General features: G+C 38.8%; 1 protein-coding gene across 1 annotated transcript in view; it reads left to right on the top strand.

Annotated features, from left to right (window-relative positions):
* SCFD2 (sec1 family domain containing 2) overlaps positions 1-24,901 on the top strand; it is a 296,694-nt gene that overhangs the window by 70,353 nt on the left and 201,440 nt on the right. The window contains exon 4 of the mRNA XM_054029852.1: positions 1,528-1,703. Within this exon, the coding sequence (XP_053885827.1) occupies positions 1,528-1,703 (176 nt within the window). The remainder of the gene's footprint in view (positions 1-1,527; positions 1,704-24,901) is intronic.

Genomic DNA, 24,901 nt, shown 5'->3' with positions numbered 1-24,901 from the left:
GTAGCTGGAATGCAGGGCAGCCAAGTTCAAAATAATGAGCAGAGTGGTCACGGTGGGCATTGTGGGATACTGGGGGAAGCCAGTGATGTTGACATAACAAATGGCAGCGTCTACATTGACGGTTTGTCACTTTAACTTTGTCGCTGAAAGATTTTGCCTCTCGTCGTGGTGGGGTTTTTTGGTCAGAAAAACAGGAGAGTTTTGCCAACAAAAGTAACATTGTAGTGTGTATGCCTCCACTGTTTTGTCTCCACTGTTTTGCCGACAAAACTGTGCAGTGTAAACAAGGCCTTAGAGAGAAGAAAAGAGATGAGGGGCCCTGTAAACTGGTGAAGTGGCCAAACAGGAAAACAAAGATACAGTTGCCATCACCAGGGTCCTTTCCTTAAGGAAAATTATAAATTATAAAAAAAAATCAAGATCACATAAATAATACTTAATAACAGAAAAGCCTTACTCTCATTTCAGCTAACTACCATGATCCAGGGTGTGGAGCCCTATCTAACTATTACTATAATACCAATACTATACCAAGTATTCTCCAATTTGATCTTCCAAACCACTCTTAGGCCTGGTCTGAACTAGGAAAATTACTCATTGCTAATAATATGCCATGAAATGGTACAAGCATGGTGTATCCTGGTCTATGCATTGCAGTTGACCCATGTTCAGAATGATTCAGCTGTGCACATTGATGATACCTGTTATCAGCAAGGGGTAATGCTCCTAGAGTAGATCAGATCTTATAGATCTCCCCACTCTTCTCTTACATTAAGGAGACGATTGTGTACTGTGTACAATGCATGAATATATGAACAATGGGTGAAATCATACTGTCTTGTTCAGTGATCTCCTCAACTCACATAAGCTGAGAAAGGTCAGATCCCTTGGAGGTTTCTCTTCTGTGATGTGTTTCAGGAAATGATATGGGTGATTTAGTAAGTTGTACTCTTCCTCTGAGTCAATACTGAACCAAATGTTGTCCTAGCCAGGTGCCATGGGACACTGTGCTGCTGGACAGTGCAGTGTTATGGACAAGGTGTAAGACTAAGGAGCCCTCTGCATGTGCTCATTAAAATTCCCACCGTAATTTTCCCAAGAGTAGAAGTGTTAGCCCAGTGTCCGGGAGAGGTATTGGAGTGATTTCGGTAGCTTACTTAAATTTCCCCATATGTTTGAATGAGAGAAGTTACTTTTCACTTTGTGTCTTAAATTGCTCTTTGGCATTGCTGTATGTTGTTAAATATCAGCCAAGCGCCTTATCTAAAATGACTGCACTTCAATCATGGATGAAGTGATCCTGTAGAAAAGAACTATGCAGTCCAAACTTGCTAGTGTTAACACGCAGGGCAAAACTCCCGTTGATTGCAGTGGAATCAGGAACAGGCCCATAGGTGTGAAACTTATTTTCTGAATGAAAAGCATCGCATAAATATAATCCATCGTCATTAAAAATGTTTGTTCAGCTATTTATGATTATTCACTGTCGTGAAATGTTGGTAATATGCTCTGTTTTTCTTTTAACAGGTAGAGTCACCCCAGAACAGCTCAGTTCATACATTAAGCTTTTCAAAAACAATTCCAAAGCTCTCAGGAACCACTGTGGACTTCTACAGCTTGTGCTGGCCACAATCCAGGCTTTAAAACACCCCCAGAATGCCAAATGGGACAGCTTCTTAGCCTTTGAAAGGCTACTTTTGCAGGTACAATATTAGATAAGCTTACTTAACTTTATACTAAGTAAACAATGTAATTTTTACGTAGTTAGTTTTAAATATTTTTGCCCAATTTTATTTTTGCATAATTTGTTTGGGCTATATGATATTATTAAAAAGCTACCTCCTGAACTTATGTTTTTCATACATTTCAAGCTATTTAAAAGAATGGGAAACTACACAGTTAATATTTTTGTAGTTTTTAATTCTAATAATTTTAGACACAAAATTAAATATTACAGATGAAGGTACATAAAATAATTTGAATTGTGATTGGAACATTTGCATACTAAATTGCAAGATGACAGCATAGATTTATGTCACTGGTTAGGATCACTATTAAGCTTTAAAATAATAATGATAAATAATGGGCTTATGGAGCCAAGACACAGTCAAATTCAGAGATGACTTAAAGTGGTAAGTTCTATACCTTTATGTGAGTGTAAGCTTGTGTAATTTACATATTGAGTGGGTGAGATTTAATAGGGAAAGCCACCATTAGGAGAACGTGATATTAATTTGTTCCCTCACACATTCATACTGTCACTGACAACTTCTTACAATTTCCTGTTGGAAGTGACACTCTAACCAATATGTAATTTATATTTCTATCTATGCTACCACTGAACTTTAAGAGTAGATGGTATAGTGAACAGACTGTATCCTGCTTAGCTTGGATACAGCAGGGGTTTTCAAAAGAGTCTAAGGGAGTTAGGTGCAGGTAGTGTAAAGTGGGTGGCTTAACTCTTATAGGCCCTCTTCAAATTATCACTCTCTGGAGCACGGCAGAGTGAGCACACAATTAATGTCTTGGATAATAGAGTGGAGAGTATGCTTATACAATTTTCAGATGTGGGGCGGGGGTTGCAAGCACCTGGGAGGACAGGATTACAATTCAACATGACTTTGACAAATTGGAGAATTGATCTGAAATCAACAAGATGAAAATTAATAAAGACAAGCGCAAAATGGACAGGCAGCTAATATGGAGATATACCTATCTCATAGAGCTGGAAGGGACCCTGATAGGTCATCGAGTCCAGCCCCCTGGCTTCACTAGCAGGACCAAGTACTGATTTTGCCCCAGATCCCTAAGTGGCCCCCTCAAGGCTTGAACTCACAACCCTGGGTTTAGCAGGCCAGTGCTCAAACCACTGAGCTATCCCTCAAATGCACAGCTACAAAATGGGAATAACAGGCTAGGTGGCACTACTGCTGAAAAGGGTCTGTGTGTGTGTGGGGGGGGAGCTATGGTGGATCACAAATTGAATATGAGTCAATAATGCGATGTAGTTGCTTAAAAGGCTAATATTGTTCTGGGGTGTAATTGTCCCAGTCTGCTCGGCCCTGTTGAGACCTCAGTTGGAGTACTGTGTCCAATTCCAGGTGCTTCACTTTAGGAAAGATGTAAATAAATTGGAGAGAGTCCAGAGGAGAGTCACAAAAATGATAAAAGGTTTAGAAAACCTGACCTATGAGGAAAAGTTAACAAAGCTGGGTATGGTAGGTCTTGAGAAAAGAAGACTGAGTGAGGACCTGATAACAGTCTTCAATATGTTAAGGGCTGTTTTAAAGAGGTTGGTGATCAGTTGTTCTCCATGTCCACTGACGGCAGGACAAGAGTAATGGGCTTAATTTGCAGCAAGGGGCATTTAGGTTAGAAATTAGGACAAACTTTCTAATTATAAGGGTAGTTAAACTCTGGAACAGGCTTCCAAGAGAGGTTGTGGAATCTCCATCATTTAGGGTGACCAGGCAGGAAGTTTGAAAAATCGGGACGGGGGTGGGTGGTAATAGGAGCCTATATAAGAAAAAGACCCCAAAATCGGGACTGTCCCTATAAAATTGGGACATTTGGTCACCCTCATTGCAAGATTTTAAGAATAGGTTGAACAACCATCTGTCAGGGATGGTCTAGGATTTACTTGGTCTTGCCTCAGTGTAGGAGGCTGGACTTGTTGACTTCTCAATGTCCTTTTTAGCTCTACATTTCTTTGATTCTATTAATTTTTTCTGTGGCATGCCCCTGTGGCATGCCCCTGGGGCAGCAGAGCAAAACACTACCCCTTACTATGGGCTGTGTTCATCTGGCACAATCTAGCCCAGAAGATTCTAAAGTATGTATTAGTGGCCGGAATCTGCCACCCTTATTCACAATGACTAGCACTTTATTCCATGAGTAGTCCCATCTGTTTCAATGAGACTGTTCTAAGGGAAGGATTATTCACAATGAGTAAGGGTTGCAGAAACTTGTTCTAAAATATCATAGGTGGATAAATACATTTAGGCAGCTTAAAATATCTATTTTTTCCTGCAAAAAATACAGCCTTAGTAGCATTTAACATTTTACTGCTGTATTTAGAACAAAGTTTAGAAAAGGGCAGATGTTATTTGAACACAAATTAATATAGATTGGCTTGACAAATACATTTTGTTGAGTCATAAAAATAGTTTTACTCCTATTGGCGTAATTTCTGTCTGACAGCAGGTTAAATGCATTTAATCTACCGACACTGTATGACATATAGTTGTTCTTCACACTTTCTCCTGAGTCAAAAGTATCCAGTGCAGATTTTATTATGTAGATATATCTAGTAAATGAAGTGGATTTAAATTGCCATCTATCTCACCTATGATTGTATCCCCATATTTGGACTCATACAGTGGAAAAGACAGATTATTATCTATGATGTTTAGAAATATAATGCTTGGAAAATAATTTTAATTGGAAAAGCAAAGCTTCTTATTTCTACAATATATCACTGATATTTTTGTGTTACTCTTCAGAAGGAAACATTTTATTAGCAGGAGATTACTGAATTTTTTTTTTCAAACATGGCAGACCATAGATGCTGAAAGCAAACAGCTGTTTTCACAATTTTTTTGTTTTTTTTAAAGGGAGATCCCTCTTTAGTAGGAAGTTGTTCTTCTCTGTTATAATAGCTTTGGGATAAACTCATGGTAAGAAGTGTAAAATTCAACATAATAAAACTGTTAAACTAAAACAATATTACATTTAGAGCTAAACTGCCCAAAACCAGGAAAGGAAGTTCCCTTAACCCAGTCCTTTTGTCTAAAAATCACTACATAATACTGGGCCTTGCTATATGCTTTATTCTATTGTAAAATGGGGAACAAAATAGTTAAAAGTGCAGTAACATTGTTTTGCAAAGCACTTGGAAAGTCAACATGGATTAGTAGACTCAACCCTGGACTAGGGGGCCATTACTCCTGTGGTCTGATCTAAGTTTTGTCAGTGGTTTTGTTGTGTACTACTGTGTAAGTCATGTAATCTAAGGGTTTGTCTACACTTAAAATATGACTGTTATTTGGCTAACCTTAGGATCCATGACCAACTAAAACTCCCCCAGCTTTTGTCTACCACCTGACTTAGGCTGCAAGCTTTTTGGACTGGGATTGTGTCTTGCTGTGTTTGGACATTACATGGCACATTGTGAGTCCACCATAATTCAATAACAATTAATAATAGATTCCTGGGTGCCAGAGCTGTTGGCCTCTACCCCACCTACCATTCACTGCTGGAAGTGACATCAGGGAGCGTGGAGCTCCTTTTTCTTCAAAATCTATCAATGCCAGTTATTTAGTTGACAAGAGTGGGGCTTCAGAGAGAGGCAAGGTACCTCCAGCCTCTGAGGACTAGGAATAGCAGACCAAGACTGCAACCAGAACTCTTATTCTGTATATCTGACACTGTATTATGCGGCTGTTAAACTTCCAGGCCAGCTCAGGAATTAGGTTATTTTAGTAGAGTGTTAGGTTTTAGTGTCTCCTGGTGATGTGAGTAAGTCAAATACTGTGGTGATGGGAGCTAGAGAAGTAACTAAACAGATAAATATTGGCAGAGTACAATATTTTCATGGTCTCAGAGTCCACAACATAATTAGTTGTTTTAACCTTTGTTTTATTTACTTTGTTCTTTATCTCACAAAATGTTTTGAAAGGCAGAATAGTGGGCTTTTTGTTCTGCTAAGCTTCTTGAAAAAATAAAATTTTATGCATATATATTTGAAAAAGAGAAAAAAAAATTTAATGCCAGCTGGTCATTCCAGTGTTTTTATTCCTCTCCTAAAGGAAAGTTATGAGGTTAATAAAATGACGACATTCTCTCTCCTGTGAATGCCATAGTGCAAGCTAAGGAAAAAGGAGTGGAAAAAACTATAATACAGATGAACATTTTACATTACAGCTAGTGTTTAAATGCATTGTACACCATACTCTGTGTACCTAGCCTCCATTTTGCCAGAAGTTGGGAGTGGACGACAGGGAATAGATCACTTAATGATTGTCTGTTCTGTTGATTCCCTCTGAAGCACCTGGCATTGGCCACTGTCAGAACACAGGATACTGGGCTACATGGACATTTGGTCTAACCCAGTAGGGCTGTTCTTATTTTTCAATAACAAATATAAGTTAACATTAAAAGTAATAACTTTGAAGTGTGGGTATGCAGTGATTCCACCAGGTGCTGTGATTCTGTCCCATCTCGTCAGATGAAACAGGATCTGGCTGGCTCAGTACTTAAACAGGTGACATTATGGTTCTTAAACACTGTCCCTGTACCAAGGAATTTGCAAACTAAAGGCATGATTCTGCCTGTTGTGCTGCATGGACATAGGACTCCACCTGCGTGAAGTTTACTATAAGATTGGGACCTACATACCTTTATTACAGTACATCCTGAAGGAAGTGGTATTCATCATTCATATGGGTGACAGCATTCACTCTGAATACGAATCCGAAGCCTGAGCACAGTGTTCAGGAGCGCTATTTAGGGTGCAGAATTCTTGACATCCTTAAGGGCCCTTTGCACTGCTCATTAGTCAGTTATGGATACAAAGCTGCTGCTAACACATGAGAAAAGAGTAACACACAGTCTGCTTCCTCTGTTAGTGAATGAAGTTCTTACCTCAGCTTCTTATATCTATAATTCTTACATTGGTTTATACACCTCTACCCCGCTATAGCACGACCCGATATAACACGGGTTCGCATATAGCGCGGTAGCAGCAGGGCTCCAGCGGCGATTTAAAGGGTCCGGGGCTCCGGCGGCTGCGGGGAGCCCCAGGCCCTTTAAATCATCGCTGGAGCCCTGCCACTGCTACCCCAATATAATGGCGTTTCACCTGTAACACATTGGGGATTTTTGGCTCCCCACGACCGCATTATATCGGGGTAGAAGTGTATTGTGAATTTTGCATAGTTTTGTTAGACCTATTTAAACCATTTTGCATTCTGCCATTGCATTTCCAATGTTATTGGTATCATTAATATCTATTCTTTTTATAACTGGATTTTTTAAAAACTTGGCAGTTTATGCAAGTAGCCAATGTACAGCCCCACACAATCCTGTCACACTCTCATCTCCTGTCACAGATTTCCGCCGCTTGTTTATTACACGCACCTGTTGTATCTTATGTTAATTTAGACTGTAAGCTCTTTGGGTCAAGAATTCTTTTCTATGTGTTTATACAGCATCCAGCAAAACAGGGCCCCAAGTTAATTGTGACTACTTAAGTGCTTCTGTAATAGAGATAATAAAATAATGGCCTACATTTTCAGAAGTTACTACATACTTCGAATGCCTTTATTTTTGGGTGCCCAGCTTTGCACACCAGAGCTCATATTCAGCATTTTTTGAAAATCAAAAATTAATTAATTCAAGGGATTTCAAGCTGGACACCCAGAAATTGAGGCACCCAAAATGACTAGACACTTTTGAAAATCTAAGCCATAGGTAAAATTTTATTAGGGATGAATTAATTTCCCACCTTTAGAAGAATTTGTTTTTCTCTCTTGCTAGGTTTTTGAACTCGAAGAAAAAAAGAAATAGGAGTAGGAATTATAACTCCTCCATATTTAGTGCAAACATAGGTTCAGCTGTTTCTGTTGATAAAAGGGTTAAAGAAAACGGTTTTAAGGATTTCTAAAACCACTTGACAAAGGCTGAAAATATCTTTTATTATGCAGCATTGGAACAATCATAATGAGATGTTAGGAAGTCCTTTTATGCCCATGGAGCAGCAGCTTGTTTGTAGTCCTCCCTAGAAAATGAAAAGTACCCTGGCTGTGATTCTCTTTTAAGAGAAGAAATGTTGTGCAGCCAAATAAAATTCATACAAAGCCTTTAAAGTGAACACCTAGTGAAGAAACAACTTTGTTAAATGAACAAATGTTTACAGCAATAAAACTTAAAAAGCCTTGGGAAAAGAATGCTGACTGTACTAAGTGAATTGGAGCTGTTAAATGAATTTCCTGTGTACCAAAACAAAACACGTGCTCTAAAATATTACTGTCTTATTAAATAAATGATTGTTAGGGGAGCTAACTGTTAAGAACATATATATTATTTTATAATAAGAATAAGCATTTAACAGATTTAACAGATTTTTCTTGTCAATATTCCCATGAATAACATAAGAAAATCATATTGCAATTGGTATGGCTTGCTTTCTAGTAGTACCATATAAGATTCAGTTTTATAAGCACATTAGTCATTTGAGATTTGTTGGAGACATTCATCAGCTTCATGGGAATGTCTATTGAGAGTTACAGGTCTCTATACTCCTGTCAATCACATGTCACTCTTACTCTGTTTCCCCTACGCCCCCAGATGTATTATTAACTGTTAACTTCCTATTAAATATTTCACTAATAGGGATCAAATGCCAAGTACTGTGATTGTGCGAAGTACAGAGGTAAGGAATATGGGAATATTAGTGATACAGGGAGCTAATTGCTATGTACCTTTTAAAAACATTTGTTTTCCAAGTATATAAATTAATTTGTTTAGAATTTTTATAGAGATTAATTTACTCACAAAGACACAGATTCTGCCACCTTTACTCAGTGTCAGTAGTCTCTTACTCTGTGAGTAAATCCCACTGATGGCTCTATTTAATGAATAAGGTATTACTCAATGGGAGTAAAGGTGGAAGAATCTGGTCCAAAACCCCTACATTCTTAAACAGATTATTGTAAATTTTATTAAATAACTTCAGCACAGTTTTCCTTAGTATAAAATTAACGAATTCCACAAGTTGTAGTGAGTGATCAAAAATGCAGAAACTTTTCAGAAAACAGGAAAAATGAGTCCAATGCACCACCCAGGTTTTTTGGCTCACCAAATGTACAGAAAAAGGAATTGGACATATTTCAGAGCTAACAAAGTGATGGATTCCAAACCCCTGGCCGGCTACATCTTGTAAATGTATAATATGGAAAAGAAATGGTGTCTTTAGATGTGGCCTTTGTGGTCCCATAAAAACAAACACAACTATAAAGTATTCCCTGTTGTTCTTTTTGCCTCCTGGTAACAGAATGCCCAAAGGAAGACACCCGTTCTAATTTTCATTTTGAGTTTGTTTTCACAGTATTGAATTAACTGGAGGTAAAATCCTAGAGAAGACAAGACAGCTTGTAATTTTCACACAAGCTAGCAAGTCAAGATAAACCCTAGACTCTCCCATAGTTTTAACTCAGCCTGCTGTAGGAGAGCCTTGGGTTTACCTTGACCTGCTAACTTGTGTGAAAACAGACTGCCTTGTCTTCACTAGAATTTACCGTGTTTTAGTTACCTCAGGTTAAGAACACATCTATTTTCCTAGCGAAAACATACCTAAAAAGGACTGGAAAGGCAGCTTATGAGTGTGCTCCGGTCTACACTTTCTGTGGAACGAGTTCTCTGAAAAAGAAAAAAAAAAAAAAAAAGTCCACACAAAGCAAAGGTATAAAGAGAGTGTGACTGGGTTTTAGTCCTACTATTCCAGATTTCCATTCTTTGCAGTACTGTTCTTTGTGGACATTGAAACAGTCCTCCCAAAGATCCATCCCTTATGCTTGTGTGGTGTCTCTCTGGAGGGCAAACTCAGTCAAGTTGGATTCCTCAATTTGGCATCTCTAGACTAGGAAAAGAGGTCTTGTTTTAATGCATTTTAGCTAACATGATTTTAAACAGGGCTTAATAAAGTTAGTGTAGACAGGGCAAGTAGTGTTTGAAAATAAATTTGGCTGGTCAGGGTCCTATCTCTGGGGGAGCCAGGCTTCTACTTTCTGTTCCCCATGACAAATTACCAGAGGCTTCACTGCTTAAACAAAAGAAAACCCTCTATCTCAGAGAGGAGTAACATATGAGGATTTAAATAATCTGAAAACAATGGTGGGCAGGCACAAATGTATCTCTTGCTAGTACACGAATAATTGATATATATACACATATACACATACACATAACTAATACATAAACCAAGCCCAACAACATGCAGTGTTATGGATTGATTCTTAGATCTGCCCAAGTAGAAAATGTCTGAACTTCCTGGGGAAATGGAAAGAGTTTCTCTTTCTTTCTTTCTTTCTTTCTTGACTCTCCTGTCCTTGCAGCTTCCTTCCTTTGTTATAGTGAGTCAACACTATAAGGCATTCAGACTTTCTCTCTGAACTTTCCTGAGTTGTGCAAAGGACTCTCTGCAGCCCTCCTGCGCCTGGCTTACTCCTGAGATGCATGAGAACTACATTAAGCACACTCTAGAGGGGACAATGGTGGCTCTGTGTCTAAGGCTGACTGGGGGCCAGTGTGGTCCCAGTGCAACTTAGAACAATGTAAGGGCTGATCTAAGCTACTTGATAACAGCCCTGGAGGGCACAAAGGGGAAGACTTAGACTAGACCTGGATATGACCTCCAGTATTTAGGCTGATGCTACCGTCCTGATATTTTCTCCACCTAACTTTATTTGGCCATTGTAGCTGCTTTTGAATTTGGCCTATTACCTTTTAATGCAGTTCTTTAGTAAGAATGTTTTGGTCAAATACAAAATGAAACAAATGTGAAAGCGAAAAAAAAATCGAATTTCCTCTTTGTGAGTCTGCCTGACTTTCTCTCACTGTGGTGATTTGCCTCTGTGCAAGTTACCTCTAAAGGAATTGTCCTTAGTTTATTTTGTGCATTAGTACCTTTAGAACTAGTACAGTGTGCTTCCATGAGTGTTCAAAGATTCTGATTAGCCAGGTCGGCTCTGGAAATATAGTGACTCTCTGAGATGTAAAACTCATATATTCTAATGAAGTCTGACAGTAGTTCATTTGTGTAGCTGTATCTGTTAAATCATGAAGATAGTTGACTGGCATATATACCCTCATACTCACAGATTGGAGCGCAATGGAGTTGACAAAAGTTTAGTATCTCCTCATGGCTCTTACGCAAACTGCTTTTGTGAAAGGGTAGCTGGTTGATTACTCCTGTAATAATCTTGCTTCTTTAGAGTTAGTTTATATCCATTTCTAACTTAGACTACTAATGATAAGTCATTTTCTGAATGGTTAAAATATCTGGTTGTAGTGACAGTAGATAGATGAGTTAGTTCATAAAACACTACAATGCACCAGAAGTGTCTGGTTGATGTTTGATTTATTCTATGGGAGTAAAATTTCAGTAAATGATGGTAGTAAATAGCACATTGCCTTTTCCCATTCTCTTACTAATAGTCTACCTTGTTTCAGCTTGTCTTATTAAGAGCCTGTCTTGTTTACAGATTTGAAGGGTGTGAGTTTCTGTTTTTCCACAGGAAAAGAACAGATTTTTTAAGAGCAACTCATTGGTTCACACTTTTTTTTTATAACAAGACTCTGGGGTTTTTATTCGGTCTTGTGGTTGTGTATCGTACATTCACTTGCATTTCCTGGCCTTGATCTTCCTCAGGTAGAATTCTAGTTCCTTGCCTTCCAGAATATAGCCGTCTGCTCGGCCATACTGTCCAGGTCTGGAGGCGATGCAAGCAAGCAGCTTTCCCTGCTGGAATTGCTCCTTCAGGATGCTGCTAATGCTGAAAGGGTATCCATTACTTTTCACTACATCTATGGCAGCAACAGCCTAAGGGGGGGAAAAAGTTGCTAAATATTGAAGTGAACATCAGTGATTGAAGTAGGTAAGGAAGTTGATACCATATTATTTTTGTTTCCCCTTTTGCTTATTTCAGGAGCAGAGATTTACCATTGTATTGATGGTGTACCTGTCTAGATTTAATTGGCAGTGGGTTTAATATACACATCATCTGTGAATTTATACCCCAGAGAGCTGCCATGCATTTTGGGGGATTGGGTAGCTGAGAAAATTAATAATGGGATACTGAACCTTTGGCTTCTGGGCCATAGGTTCAGATTTCAACCAGCTTTGTAGCTGTTGTTCTGACAAAAGTCCTCTTGAACTCCATGCAAATTCAGTCCACACAGTGCTATCAAATTTGTACCACAAATATTACTACCTGAAGATGGTTTGGTGTCCAGTGTGAAATTGGGGCTTTCCTGCTGGACGGCCGTCGACACAACAAAAGCTACTTGTGTTCTGCTGGCAATTTTGGCAGAGATGCTAAGGACAGATTGGTCATGGAAACTGAACTACCTTTTCACTTCCTGGTTAGGACACATAGATGGAGCTGTGTGGGAAAGCTTGTACTACTACTTCCCAAGCTGTACTTGTTCAGTAAACCAAAGGAGAACTATAATCTCCAGATTTGTTAGTCAAGTATCCTTCGTGAGTACTAAAGGTGCCTTGCTTTTTCTTCAGTGTTATCAGTATGTGCAGCGAGAAAGGGTTCCACATGCATGAAAGTTGTTGGGGCAGATGATGGCTTTCTTTAATACAGGTTTTGCTGTATATAATGAGGAAGGAATTCAATATTTTATAAAAGAGGTACATCATCTTAAATAGCTATCTCACAGAGGGAGTAATATATTTCATGCGGATAGATTCTATAAGAAGGGTGGAAACACAAACTTATGTATGACCAGTTGACCTATTTTTCTGGCCTGAAGAACTATAAAACAATTTACATATTTTTTGTTGTTTTTAAAACACTTGCATGTCATCTTTGCGCAATTACTATTACATATTGAATTGATTAGATTAAACTACATTGTCACATTATTCTCTTGAATCCAAGTGCCATATGTGCTTCACATCTGGTGAACATTCAGGGGCCTTCTGAAAAGCTCCACCACATTTTGTGCTTGGAAATGAGTACTACAAATATAATGCTTTTTAATCTGCATCTTCTGTTGGCTGGAAGCAGAGCACACTGAAGACTAAAGCAGCTATTGCGCAATTATAATACCGCCAAGGATAACTATAATAAATTCAAGAGATTAGCTGCTTCACTATTGGTCCGCCTTTCTTGCATCTGTGTATGATAATGCTTCTTTGATGTTCCATTGAAATCACAATGGATTGTAATGACTAGACTAGTATTTCAGGCAGCATTGGAGATGCGGTCCTTCTGGCCATGTCTAGTAAGTTAGGCATGAGTTAAGAGGCTTAGAATGGAGGGAAAAAATCCTGCTGTTTATAGCAATCTGTATGCTTTTTTCCCTTCATTTCAGTTTTGTTTTGTTTGTTGTAATTACTGTATTACTGATTCTAAATGAATTCTGATGGGGGTATTCCATTAAAAATGCTAGCACAGTATGAAATATTAAAAAAGAGAGGTGGGTAAGGTGGGTAAACTAAATGAGATGCAACTATTAACCTAGAAAAATAGGAACACTTAGTAATCAGTATGTTAAACTATCAACATTAGTGCTACATGGAGTTATAAATGAAAAAAGTTTTCCAAACTGAAAGGTTCTGTTACATATCTGTGTGGTACAATTCCATGCATTTTTATAATGTGGTTACATAAACATTTACCATATTGCATGATGATGACATTGAATTTATTGTGAACTTTCTTATGGCTGTAAAATATTTCCAGAGTGAGCACCATCTGTTGAGAATATTTAGTTCCCAATATCAAATCCATTGCATGTAAGTGGGATTGCACTGTACTTTTTGCAGATTATTTATTATGTAGGGCAAAGTTCAGACTTGTGATCAGTATCTTCTTACATTTCACCTGTAGGTGCATATAAAATAAAATCTCATTTGGAGGTGCAGAATGCCAAATCAAAACCTAAAACATGTTTAGTTGGGCTTAGAATGAAGAAGGAGAAAAAATGCTCCTGACTAAATAATGAACTTCATTTCTCTTTTGAGACTTGACTTTTGACACGGAGAGAAGGCCAAAATAAAAACCAGAGTGAGGGAGGGCCCTGACATAAACCTGCTTTTAATTAGGCTTTGTAAAGGAGCTTTTCTGCTAAAACTCTCAAGTTGAAGAGTTCATGCACAAAACCTCTCTGTGGCTTATAAGGAGCCAAACTTGGGACATTCAAGCAAACATTTCTGTATAGTGAAAAGGTCTATGTTTTTCGCTAACAAGGCCATTCCCTTTCCAGTTATCATCCCCTCTTAGGATACTGTGTGTTTCAGTTTAAAACTTAATGCCAATTCAAATGCTTTGATATTAATAAACATGAAAATTTAATTACTTTGGTTTCCCTTTTTCCTATTTTTCCTAATTGTATGTGAATCTGGCCTATTTCAGCCGGACACAGTTAACATGTACCAGAAATGTATGCACATTTAAAGTCAGGCTCTTTATACCTTACTGGCAAAGGCCAAAGTACTTTTCTTGAAACAAGTGATTAAATAAAGTAATTTTACTGCATGGAAAAATGATCATGCCAGTTGCAAAATCTGAGCCTAAGTCTACATTTGTGTGGGGGAGGGGTTGGGTACATTTCAGAAGTGAAGTACACACTCTTTATATGTAACAGTGAAATCCTTGCTGATCTTAAACGCAGAAAAGAAGCTTACAAGAAGTGGAAGATTGGACAAATGACCAGGGAGGAGTATAAAAATATTGCTCAGGCATGCAGGAGTGAAATCAGGAAGGCCAAATCACACTTGGAGTTGCAGCTAGCAAGAGATGTTAAGAGTAACAAGAAGGGTTTCTTCAGGTATGTTAGCAACAAGAAGAAAGTCAAGGAAAGTGTGAGCCCCTTACTGAATGAGGGAGGCAACCTAGTGACCGAGGAAGTGGAAAAAGCTAATGTACTCAATGCTTTTTTTGCCTCTGTCTTCACAAACAAGGTCAGCTCCCAGACTGCTGCACTGGGCAGCACAATATGGGGAGAAGGTGACCAGCCCTCTGTGGAGAAAGAAGTGGTTCGGGACTATTTAGAAAAACTGGACATGCACAAGTCCATGGGGCCGGATGCGCTGCATCCGAGGGTGCTAAAGGAGTTGGCGGATGAGATTGCAGAGCCATTAGCCATTATTTTTGAAAACTCATGGCGATCGGGGGAGGTCCCAGATGACTGGAAAAAGGCTAATGTAGTGCCCATCTTTAAAAAAGGGAAGAAAGAGGATCCGGGGAACTATAGGCCAGTCAGCCTCACCTCAGTCCCTGGAAAAATCATGGAGCAGGTCCTCAAGGAATAAGTTTTGAAACACTTAGAGGAGAGGAAAGTGATCAGGAACAGTCAGCATGGATTCACCAAGGGGAAGTCGTGCCTGACTAACCTAATTGCCTTCTATGATGAGATAACTGGCTCGATGGATGAGGGGAAAGCAGTGGATGTGTTATTCCTTGACTTTAGCAAAGTTTTTGATATGGTCTCCCACAGTATTCTTGCCGCCAAGTTAAAGAAGTATGAAGAATGGACTGTAAGGTAGATAGAAAGCTGGCTAGATCATCGGGCTCAACGGGTACTGATCAACAGCTCCATGTCTAATTGGCAGCCGGTTTCAAGCGGAGTGCCCCAAGGGTCGGTCCTGGGGCCGGTTTTGTTTAATATCTTTATTAATGATCTGGAGGATGGTGTGGACTGCACTCTCAGCAAGTTTGCAGATGACACTAAACTAGGAGGCGTGGTAGATACATGAGAGGGAAGGGATTGGATACAGAAGAACCTAGACAAATTAGAGGATTGGGCCAAAAAAAACCTGATGAGGTTCAACAAGGACAAGTGCAGAGTTCTGCACTTAGGATGGAAGAATCCCATGCACTGCTACAGACTAGGGACCGAATGGCTAGGTATCAGTTCTGCAGAAAAGGACCTAGAGGTCTCAGTGGACGAGAAGCTGGATATGAGTCAACAGTGTGCTCTTGTTGCCAAGAAGGGTAACGGCATTTTGGGCTGTATAAGTAGGGGCATTGCCAGCAGATCGAGGAACGTGATTGTTCCCCTTTATTCGACTTTGGTGAGGCCTCATCTGGAATACTGTGTCCAGTTTTGGGCCCCACACTACAAGAAGGATGTGGAAAAATTGGAAAGAGTCCAGCGGAGGGCAACAAAAATGATTAGGGGTCTGGAGCACATGATTTATGAGGAGAGGCTGAGGGAACTGGGATTGTTTAGTCTGCAGAAGAGAAGAATGAGGGGGGATTTGATAGCAGCCTTCAATTACCTGAAGGGGGGGTTCCAAAGAGGATGGAGCTCGGCTGTTCTCAGTGGTGGCAGATGACAGAACAAGGAGCAATGGTCTCAAGTTGCAGTGGGGGAGGTCCAGGTTGGATATTGGGAAACACTATTTCACTAGGAGGGTGGTGAAGCACTGGAATGCGTTACCTAGGGAGGTGGTGGAGTCTCCTTCCTTGGAGGTTTTTAAGGCCCAGCTTGACAAAGCCCTGGCTGGGATGATTTAGTGGGGGATTGGTCCTGCTTTGAGCAGGGGGTTGGACTAGATGACCTCCTGAGGTCCCTTCCAACCCTGATATTCTATGATTTTATGAAGGTGACTTCCATTGTTTTTACTCAGTGTCCTCTACTGGATGATTCACAGTGACACCAGCATCAATTTCAAACAAAGTTTTATACTTCTGCAAAGTAAAGCTGTGGGTTCAGTGTCATGATGTAAAGAGAGAGGGGAAGGATAAAACTAAAACCAGCAAAATAGGGCTAAACATGAGTAAACGTGGAACTAACAAATACCCAGATTCTAAAACTTCCTTAATGATCCTACATGACTAAATGTGATCAGAAACTGAATAAGAAAAATAAACTTGAATTTAGTTTATCACAGTAAAAATCAACTTTTAACAAAAATTTTATCCAGTACATATATCTTCTTCTTAAATAACCTTTCTAATTTTCTCTTTCCACCTCCACTCCAGTACCTCTAAGAGCTGTTCGCTAGTGATAGATGTGTTCCTTTACTCTTCCTCATCTCTCCTAAAGCATGCTTTTAGTTTTTCAGGAACCAGATGTTGGCAAGTTTTGTTGAGAAGCTAATTGTTTTAGCCTTTGTCCCAAAACTTTGTTTAGTTGTACAGCCTTTATATTTAAACACCAAACATCTTTGGTATTCACAATCTTAAAACTTACAGGGTCATCAGCTGAACAATGTAGCAAACTTGCCTAGATTGTGAAAAACATATTATTTAGGCTATATACCAGGAAAACCATTCTAAAACAGAGATCTATTAGACTGTGGAATAGACTCCTGACTTCCATTTCTCAAGTCTTTTAAAAACCTGGCTAGCCCATGCACAAAATATGTGCTTTAGGGAGTAATTGAAATTCTAATTTCTATAATTTAATTTGTATCATGGGGATTCATCGTCCATTAACTGATGACTTTATATTTAGAAGATAGGTTCTTGGGAAGTTAGATGCCATGTAATGGAACTAGCATTGAACTCAAGAGTTCCGTCTACAAGTAGAAAGCTGGACACTGAAAAATCAGCTGAAGAGCTGGCAAACCTTACCAATCTATTTTTATCTTTATGTAGACCATTGTAAAAGACAAAGCTGCATATCTTGAGTAAAGAGTTGTGCTAACCGCTGGCCATTGTCTGGAAAACAGAGGTTATGATGAGTCAACAAATAGCAGTCAGAAATTTGGTTTGCTCACAGAACTCTAACTAAAAAGACCAGAGGTGTTAAAACTTCAAATATTCCAAAAAGACATGCAGCGCAGCTAACAACCATGAAGCATTTCACTTCTAGGTGACTGCTTTGAATTCCACCCAGATTGTTGTTGCTTGAAAGTCATTATCATATCCCAACTGTGCTGTGGTCTGTGAATTGCAGATATCAGTCCATTTCTTAGAGGTCTAATTGGTGCCAAATTGGCAGAGGTCAAGGTTTGAATAGGAAGAGAGTTTGAAGTATCTTCTGTCTAACCCCTAATACTTCTGCATGTTTCACAGTTATGCCAGTTTGGCTTTCATAAGCACTAAACATTTACTTCTAAAAACAGAGCCTGTACTGGAAGTGGGAGCTGATCTTCCTAGATTTATTTCTTGCCCCCCCTATCTCCCACCCCACCCCGCCCTCCAGGGTCTGTTAGCTGCAAAGGCGATGGTCCCTTTAAAGTGATCCCATAAGCTCGGAGTAGAGGTGGTGTGACTGGGATCCCAGGGGGGAGCCACGCTGAGGTTGCTTAATTAGAGAAAACTGCAAAGAATGGGGCAGACAATCCCCCAAACTGGTGGATATTTCAATACCTAGATTTACCCAGCCAACAACAAAATGGCTTCTACAAGACTTTACTGGTTACCCAGAAGCCAAAAACACAGTTCCCTTAAAGCAACCCAGCCTTGGGCTTCCACCCAGACAGCCAAGTTAAATATGATGAAGATTATTGAAAATTGTGTTCCTCATATATAAAGTTCTACCCATCCCAAAGGATAGGACACAATACCCACTAGGTCAATGAATATTTTAGATCTTACCCAAATACATGCTTACAAACAATTCTTATTAACTAAAGTAAAGTTTATTAAAAGAAGAAAAGAGAGAGTATTGGTTAAAAGATCATTATACATACAGACATGAATACAGTTCTGAGATAAGTTTCATAGTAGAGATGGTGAGCTTTGGAGTTGCAAAGATTTCTTAGAATTAGCCCATAGGTTTAGTCCAATGTCCAATACCAGGGTGATCTAAATGAATTTGGAGACCTCAATCTTTCTGCTCATTCACCCCCAGAATGAAGCATAAGCACATTTGAGATAAAAAGGATCAGGTCTCAAGAGCCCTTTATACAGTTCCTGGGCAGCATGCAGTCCTTGGGTGAACAATAGGCTTTTGAAGTAGCCTTCTATTTCCTAAACATCACTGGTAATTAACTACATGGATTAACATAAGGTAATTATTCCTTAAGCAGTTCATAAACAGTTTACCACAAACTTTTAAGAGACATATAGACAATGGTATTATTACACCCAAGTTTCATTTAAATGTTAATATCCCCTTTTGATCTCTGAATTAATAGAATATAGTGATAGGAATCGTCTGGTTACATTGTTAACCTCTAATAAGATATAGGTAATTACAGACAAATACAATTACTGTTTTTTCTAAATTCTCTAACAATACAGGTTTGCATTTCAAAGCTCTAGTGTATCTAACATTGCTACATTTTTTTGCTAGCTACTTGTAAGGAACAGCCCTAATTACTACTTACATACTTTCCTAATATGTCTTTAAAGGTAGAATTTGGGTCATTTACCCTGCTAGTTGCTTAACCCTTTCTGACTCAGCATCACACATAGATTGTGAGTTGCAGTGGGTATTAGGGGTTGAAATGGAAGATGGGTCGTGCTGATTTTTGTAAGGATATAAATGGTTGTGTTTCTGTACTATACTTCTGTGTTCATAAATTCAGCTTCAGTGGGAGAGACTGGGATGAGGCAACCTTTACTTCATGGTGAAAGTTCTTAAGGGGATGAGAGTTTGATTATGAATGAGTGTTTTTTGGAAGGCTCACTGTTCAAAGCAGTTTAGGATAAGGCAAGGAAACATTGAATTTCCCTTCTCCATTTAAACCTGTACACTTCTCTAGTGTCTGGAGAGCAGGGTTAGGTTTAAAAATACAAACCAATGGAAGGTGAGAATCACAAAGGGTTGAGAGATCTCTTGGAATAGGGAGGGAGTGATATTTGTTCCCCTAGATATGAATATGTTCACATCTTATCCGTGGAGTCGGGAAGGTTGGGCTGGCATTAGAAATGCTCTCCTCTCACCCGGGAAAGTGAGAGCCCCACAGAACTTTGAGGATTAGTCTATTTCAGGACATGGTCAATGTGGTGGGGAGAGGAATCAAAAGAGCTGAGAGATCTTGGGACGTAGGAATGTATGGAGAAGCATATGAAGAAAGGAAAGACGGGAGGATTGGGGTAGGTAAGAGTAGTTGATATGGGCATTTGAGATCCTAATTTGGGGGATGTGTAGATTATGAGGGTTTTCAGAGGCTTTTTGGAGAGGTTATAGATAATATAGACAAACAACTCAAAGTCATTGTTCAGGTGCTAGGTGTGACAGTTGCAGCACTTGGAAGGACACCTTATGGTCTTCAGGAGGATAATATGATCCTGCCATGTGTTGGGGATAGGGAGGCCTGGCAGGGCAAGAGGGTTAGCTGTGATGTTTTGGGTCCTTTGCTTTGTAGGATAGTGGGCAGCAGGTGACCAAACAGATAAGGATGAAGTGTAGAACTCAGCTGAAATGTCTAGTTTCAATTCTGTTGCCACTGGTCTGTCTTCTAATGACTTTTCAAGAGGACAGGGCACTGAGATTTGTTTTTTGTAACCCAGGTTGATGGCCAGTAAAATTAATGATTTACTGGTAATTAAGGGTGAGGCCTTAATATACACTGTGCATGTATCATGAATAATTGGTTGAATGATACTGAAGGGTTCAGTTTGGCTCAGTTTATTCAGCCCAGGAACTCACTGCAACATAAACCAAAAGGGATAGTTAAGAAAGTGGTAGTGCTGTGTTGTTACATATGATTGATTGAATGCAGCATATCCACCTGACATTTAAGTCCCAAGATGGAGTTACATAGAGCTAGTTTTGGCATCCCAATTGTCTCCCAAAGTCACTGCATGAACTGATGACATTTGTAACTGCTATGTCTTTGGAGTCACCAAGGTAGATTGTGCTGTGTGGCTTCAGTATCCAAATAGGTGTTGCTACTTCTGATTCCGCTCAGGATTTAATGGCCATCGTCATAGACATGGCTTCTTCTCAGGAGGGTTAGGGTAAATTCAGCTCATGTCAGTAAGCCATGCTCTTGCTCTGGTGTTTCCACCTACAGTGGAAGAATCTCAGGATGAATTTAATCAGGTCTGTCATAAAACTTTTAAAAATCATATGTCATGGCCATATAGGAGACAAATAAGAGGTCTTTGGCCCGCATTCTAACATCCATAAAATCAGCTGTTCCAGAGTGTGAAAGTAAAATGTCGATTTTTGTGTTTCATAGTAATGTACAGTAGTAATTTGGTAATGATCATTCCCTACGTAAATAGCTAAAAAATTAAGATCAGCTAATAGCCCAAAGAAACGTATGAAATCCGTCATTCCTTCGGTTGTTATTTATCTGTTCCCCTGTGTCCTTTCAGCCTGTTCACTTGTACCAAAAGTTTGTGAAGATAAGATTGTTACTTTAATCGTTAAATCATCAGTTATTCTCCTTCCTGCTTCTTCAGTGACCTTCAGGGCATCAGATGTGACAAAAAGATTCCATCAGCCAGATGATCAGTTACAGAAATGAAGAAGACTAAGAATGACTGTTCCCAGTGTAACATATACTTATTGTCCATTATAAAGACTCCTCAGTGGACTGATTCTAGTGCCAAGACCTCGCAAAGAATTTTATTTGGCTTACGCAAAGGAAATGAAAGCTATTGAAGGCAGTGCATATAATACAAGCAGTTTCAGTTTCCTTTCTGAACACTGCTGCCAAGGTCTTCTAAGACAAAGAAAAGTTCAGCTAAATAGAAGAAAATTGCTGCACTTGTCACAAATATTTGCCTATCCTTAATATTTGAAAACACCACTCAGTATATTCAGGTCATCTTTTCAGATATGAAGTATGCTGGGTGTTGTTTTTTTTAAGAGGAATTATATTTGTAATAAGAAACATGTGAATTGTTGTGTAAACCACTGGGAAATTCTTCATTTTAGAAGATGATTTTTGAATATTATCTATCAGTTCTGCTTTCATCATTCAGCCATATGTAATGTGAAAATGAAAATTATAATTTTTGTTCCAATTTTGTAAAACATGTCTGCTTTTCTGTGTTGAGTTTTAAAGATTTAATTGACATTTTCTTTCTATAAATTAAAAAGAACAAAATAAGTTCATACTGGTAATTCACCAGCAATTGTATGTGTGGGTAATTACTATGACATGGCTGAAATTTAATGTCAAAGGCTTTTACATCATTTCAGATGGCAGTTTGTTTTTGTGTCAACAAGTCTAGTGCAATACTGCCACCTACTGTATTGCTGTGTTTTGGGAGATCTCACTTCCTGCAGTATTGTCTGTGCACAATAAAACATACACATGCAAAGTATGATTGTAAGAAGTTAATATTAGCTAGCAATGATTGTAACCATTACATGGGGTACTTAAAGTTGCAGTATATGATTTATGTATGTATGTTTGTTTGTTTTAATTCATAAAGATAGGATAAGATACTGTGGCATCATCCTTCTTGATTTTTTTTTTTAAGTCTGAAACTGAACAGTATTATTTGGGGAAAACAATACAGGATATAATTTTGGCCTGGAAAAAGAATGATACTTTTGTCTCTCTCCTGTGCTGCTTTGATTGTTTTTAATAATAAGCATGAGTCCTATGGTATAGTCTATAGTGCATCCATGTAACAAAATATTACCTTCCTTCCAAACCAAATGTAGCAGTCTGCAATCAACTCTCATTAGCACAAAGAAAACTAGGAATTCACTTGGAAAAACTCATAATCTTGATTACTATATGGGAGTGATTTTCATGTGAAAGTTTAACTCCTTACATATTTTTTCTTTTTCTTTTCTTTGAATCAGCATTGTTTTATTAAAGTGAAGTTGGTGGCAATTCTGTTGCATGTTTTCTGATGTGGAAAAACAAATCAAAACCCACTTACCAAATGAATCATTGTTAAAGTCAGCAGTAATCCTCTGTGTCAAATCTACCCGTAAAAACTGGGAGGATTGGGGATTAAACCTGGAGCACATTAAATTAGTTCCAGTCTATCCAGAGCAGGCTGTGCATTGCTTGCTTAGGCAGGCACAACGGAAACAGGCAGTTTATAACAAGCAGTCTGGTTTAAAAACTGTGGGGTTCATTGGAAAAAGATTTATATCCCCCACTTATATAAACATTACAAATGTGGGCTGCGAGCAGCAGGCAAATCTTTATCAAAATCTCTTTAAGAGCTTTTTCATTGTGAATAAAATAGACCTTGTGTTTGAAGATTCGCCAATATTTGTACAATATTTTTTTTTCAATGCTCTGACTAATTAAAGTACATCTTTGTGTGGAACAACCAGACCACCAGCCAGTGATTTATTTGGATGCTGAAAATATTGCATTGATCAAGGTGAGGGAAAATATGCAGAGAAGCGGAAAAACTTATTGTTCTGAGATAAGTTTAGCTAATCGCTTTTCTGTAGAGATTACTGTAAAAATTCAGTGTACATTTTTTTAAAAGAAAAATAACTATGACCGAATTTATATAATTTCTTTGCTTTTACACATTGATATTTTTAAACACTGTTATGGAAATCCTGTTGTTGTGAACAGTAGAAGAACCTGGATCAGAGCCTGACAGCTAGTTCTGGAAATTTTGCTCCAATAAAACTATAGAAGCAGGCTAGGACGTGAAGATCACAATTTAAGACTAGAGTAGCTACTCTGATAAGACATTTTCAAGTCACTAACTAATATTATGTGCTGATGTTGATTTGAAAATTTATTTTTAGAAGCATACAATAATACATCAATCTAGCAGAATTTAATTTATTTTTCTTGTTTATTTAATATTAACAGTTAATATGCAGTCCTCTTTAGTAATGTCTAGTAGTTATTAGGTCATTTTATTTTGTTTATTTAATATAGTTGTTGAACATGTTGTCTGGGTCCTGGTTTTAATAAAGGTTTTTTTATATTTTGTTTCAATGTTAATAAACTATGGTTCCTCGAAGCACATGAATATTACTAACTTGCTTTCCCAAATACGGGCGCTAAGCACATTTCAAATAAATGCCTCAAAGTATATTGTGTGTTGTAACATATAACTGAGATCCACTGGATTCTCCCAGATACCACATAGTGTTTCTTGCCTCTTCCTTATTGATGGTAATTGATCTCCACAGGGAGTATGGTTTACCCAAAAGTTGTTGTTGTATCCTGGCATGGCACTAAAATCTGATTCTTCTGACCTTAGAATGAGTTAAAATGGCCTGTTCAGGGGTCAGAAACTGTCACTAGTATGGGGTGAACTGGGAGCTTACTAATGATTGCCAAGCAGAAGTAAATATTTAGGCAATGTTACAGTATAGCTTATGTTGGCATAATTTATGTCATTCAGGGATGTGAATAAATCACCTCCGGGAGTGACATAAATTACACCGACATAAGTGCCGGTGTGGACAGCGCTATATCGGTGGGAGAGCTTCTTCCGCCGACATAGCTACTGCCACTCGCGGGGGCTGGAGTAGTTAAGCCAATGGGAGAGCTCTCTCCCGTCAGCTTAGAGCAGCTGTCTTAGAGAGTTTACTGCGGTGCAGCTTCACCATTGTAAACTCTCTAGTGTAGCTGTGCCCTTATGCACAGTTACAGTTCTGTGGTGTCTGAGATGGAAATTACTGCACTAGTTACAGAGCATATTCATCTGGCCCTCATTGCCATATATTTGGATGCCTCACAATCCGTAGTGCATTTATCCTCACATCACTCCTAGGAGCTAAAAAAGCAGTAGTGTTCCTATTTCATAGATGGGGAACTGAGGCACAGAGAGATTAAGTGAGTTGCTGTAGGTCATTAAGTTTGCAGCACAGCAGGGAATCACACGTAGGTCTCCTGTGTCCCAGGCTAGCACCCTAAACCACTGCACCATCCTTCCTCACTTTCCCACCAAAAATACGGAAGAAATACTCTGGCATCTCAGAGTTCAGCATGTGGAAACGGAGGATAAACGTTGACTTTTTAATATGGAGTACACTGTACATGTGTGTTCACAAATGTTTGGTTATTCTTAAGTCTGAATGCATAAACCATGTGGCTTAGGGACAATTTGCACAAATCTGACACCATAAGGGGCCATAATGCTGGCTTAAGTAGTCAGCTCAGTGTGAGGAATTTCTAGGAGGCATAGAACCAGCATAATTTTTTCTGTGTCATCCCCTTTGCTTGAAAGGGCTGTTGACACAATTTAGAGAGGCCCTGAGGCTGCTCTAAAAGGAGCCGGGAGCCAGCTCAGGATCAGCAAATCCACCTTTGCTGCCATCCAATGTAGCTCAACCAGGCTAAAAAATCAGGTCTCACATCTGAGAGAAC

Source organism: Malaclemys terrapin, chromosome 5 (genome assembly GCF_027887155.1).
Source record: "Malaclemys terrapin pileata isolate rMalTer1 chromosome 5, rMalTer1.hap1, whole genome shotgun sequence".
Taxonomy (NCBI): Eukaryota; Metazoa; Chordata; order Testudines; family Emydidae; genus Malaclemys; species Malaclemys terrapin.
This window is presented reverse-complemented; position numbering and strand designations above follow the sequence as displayed.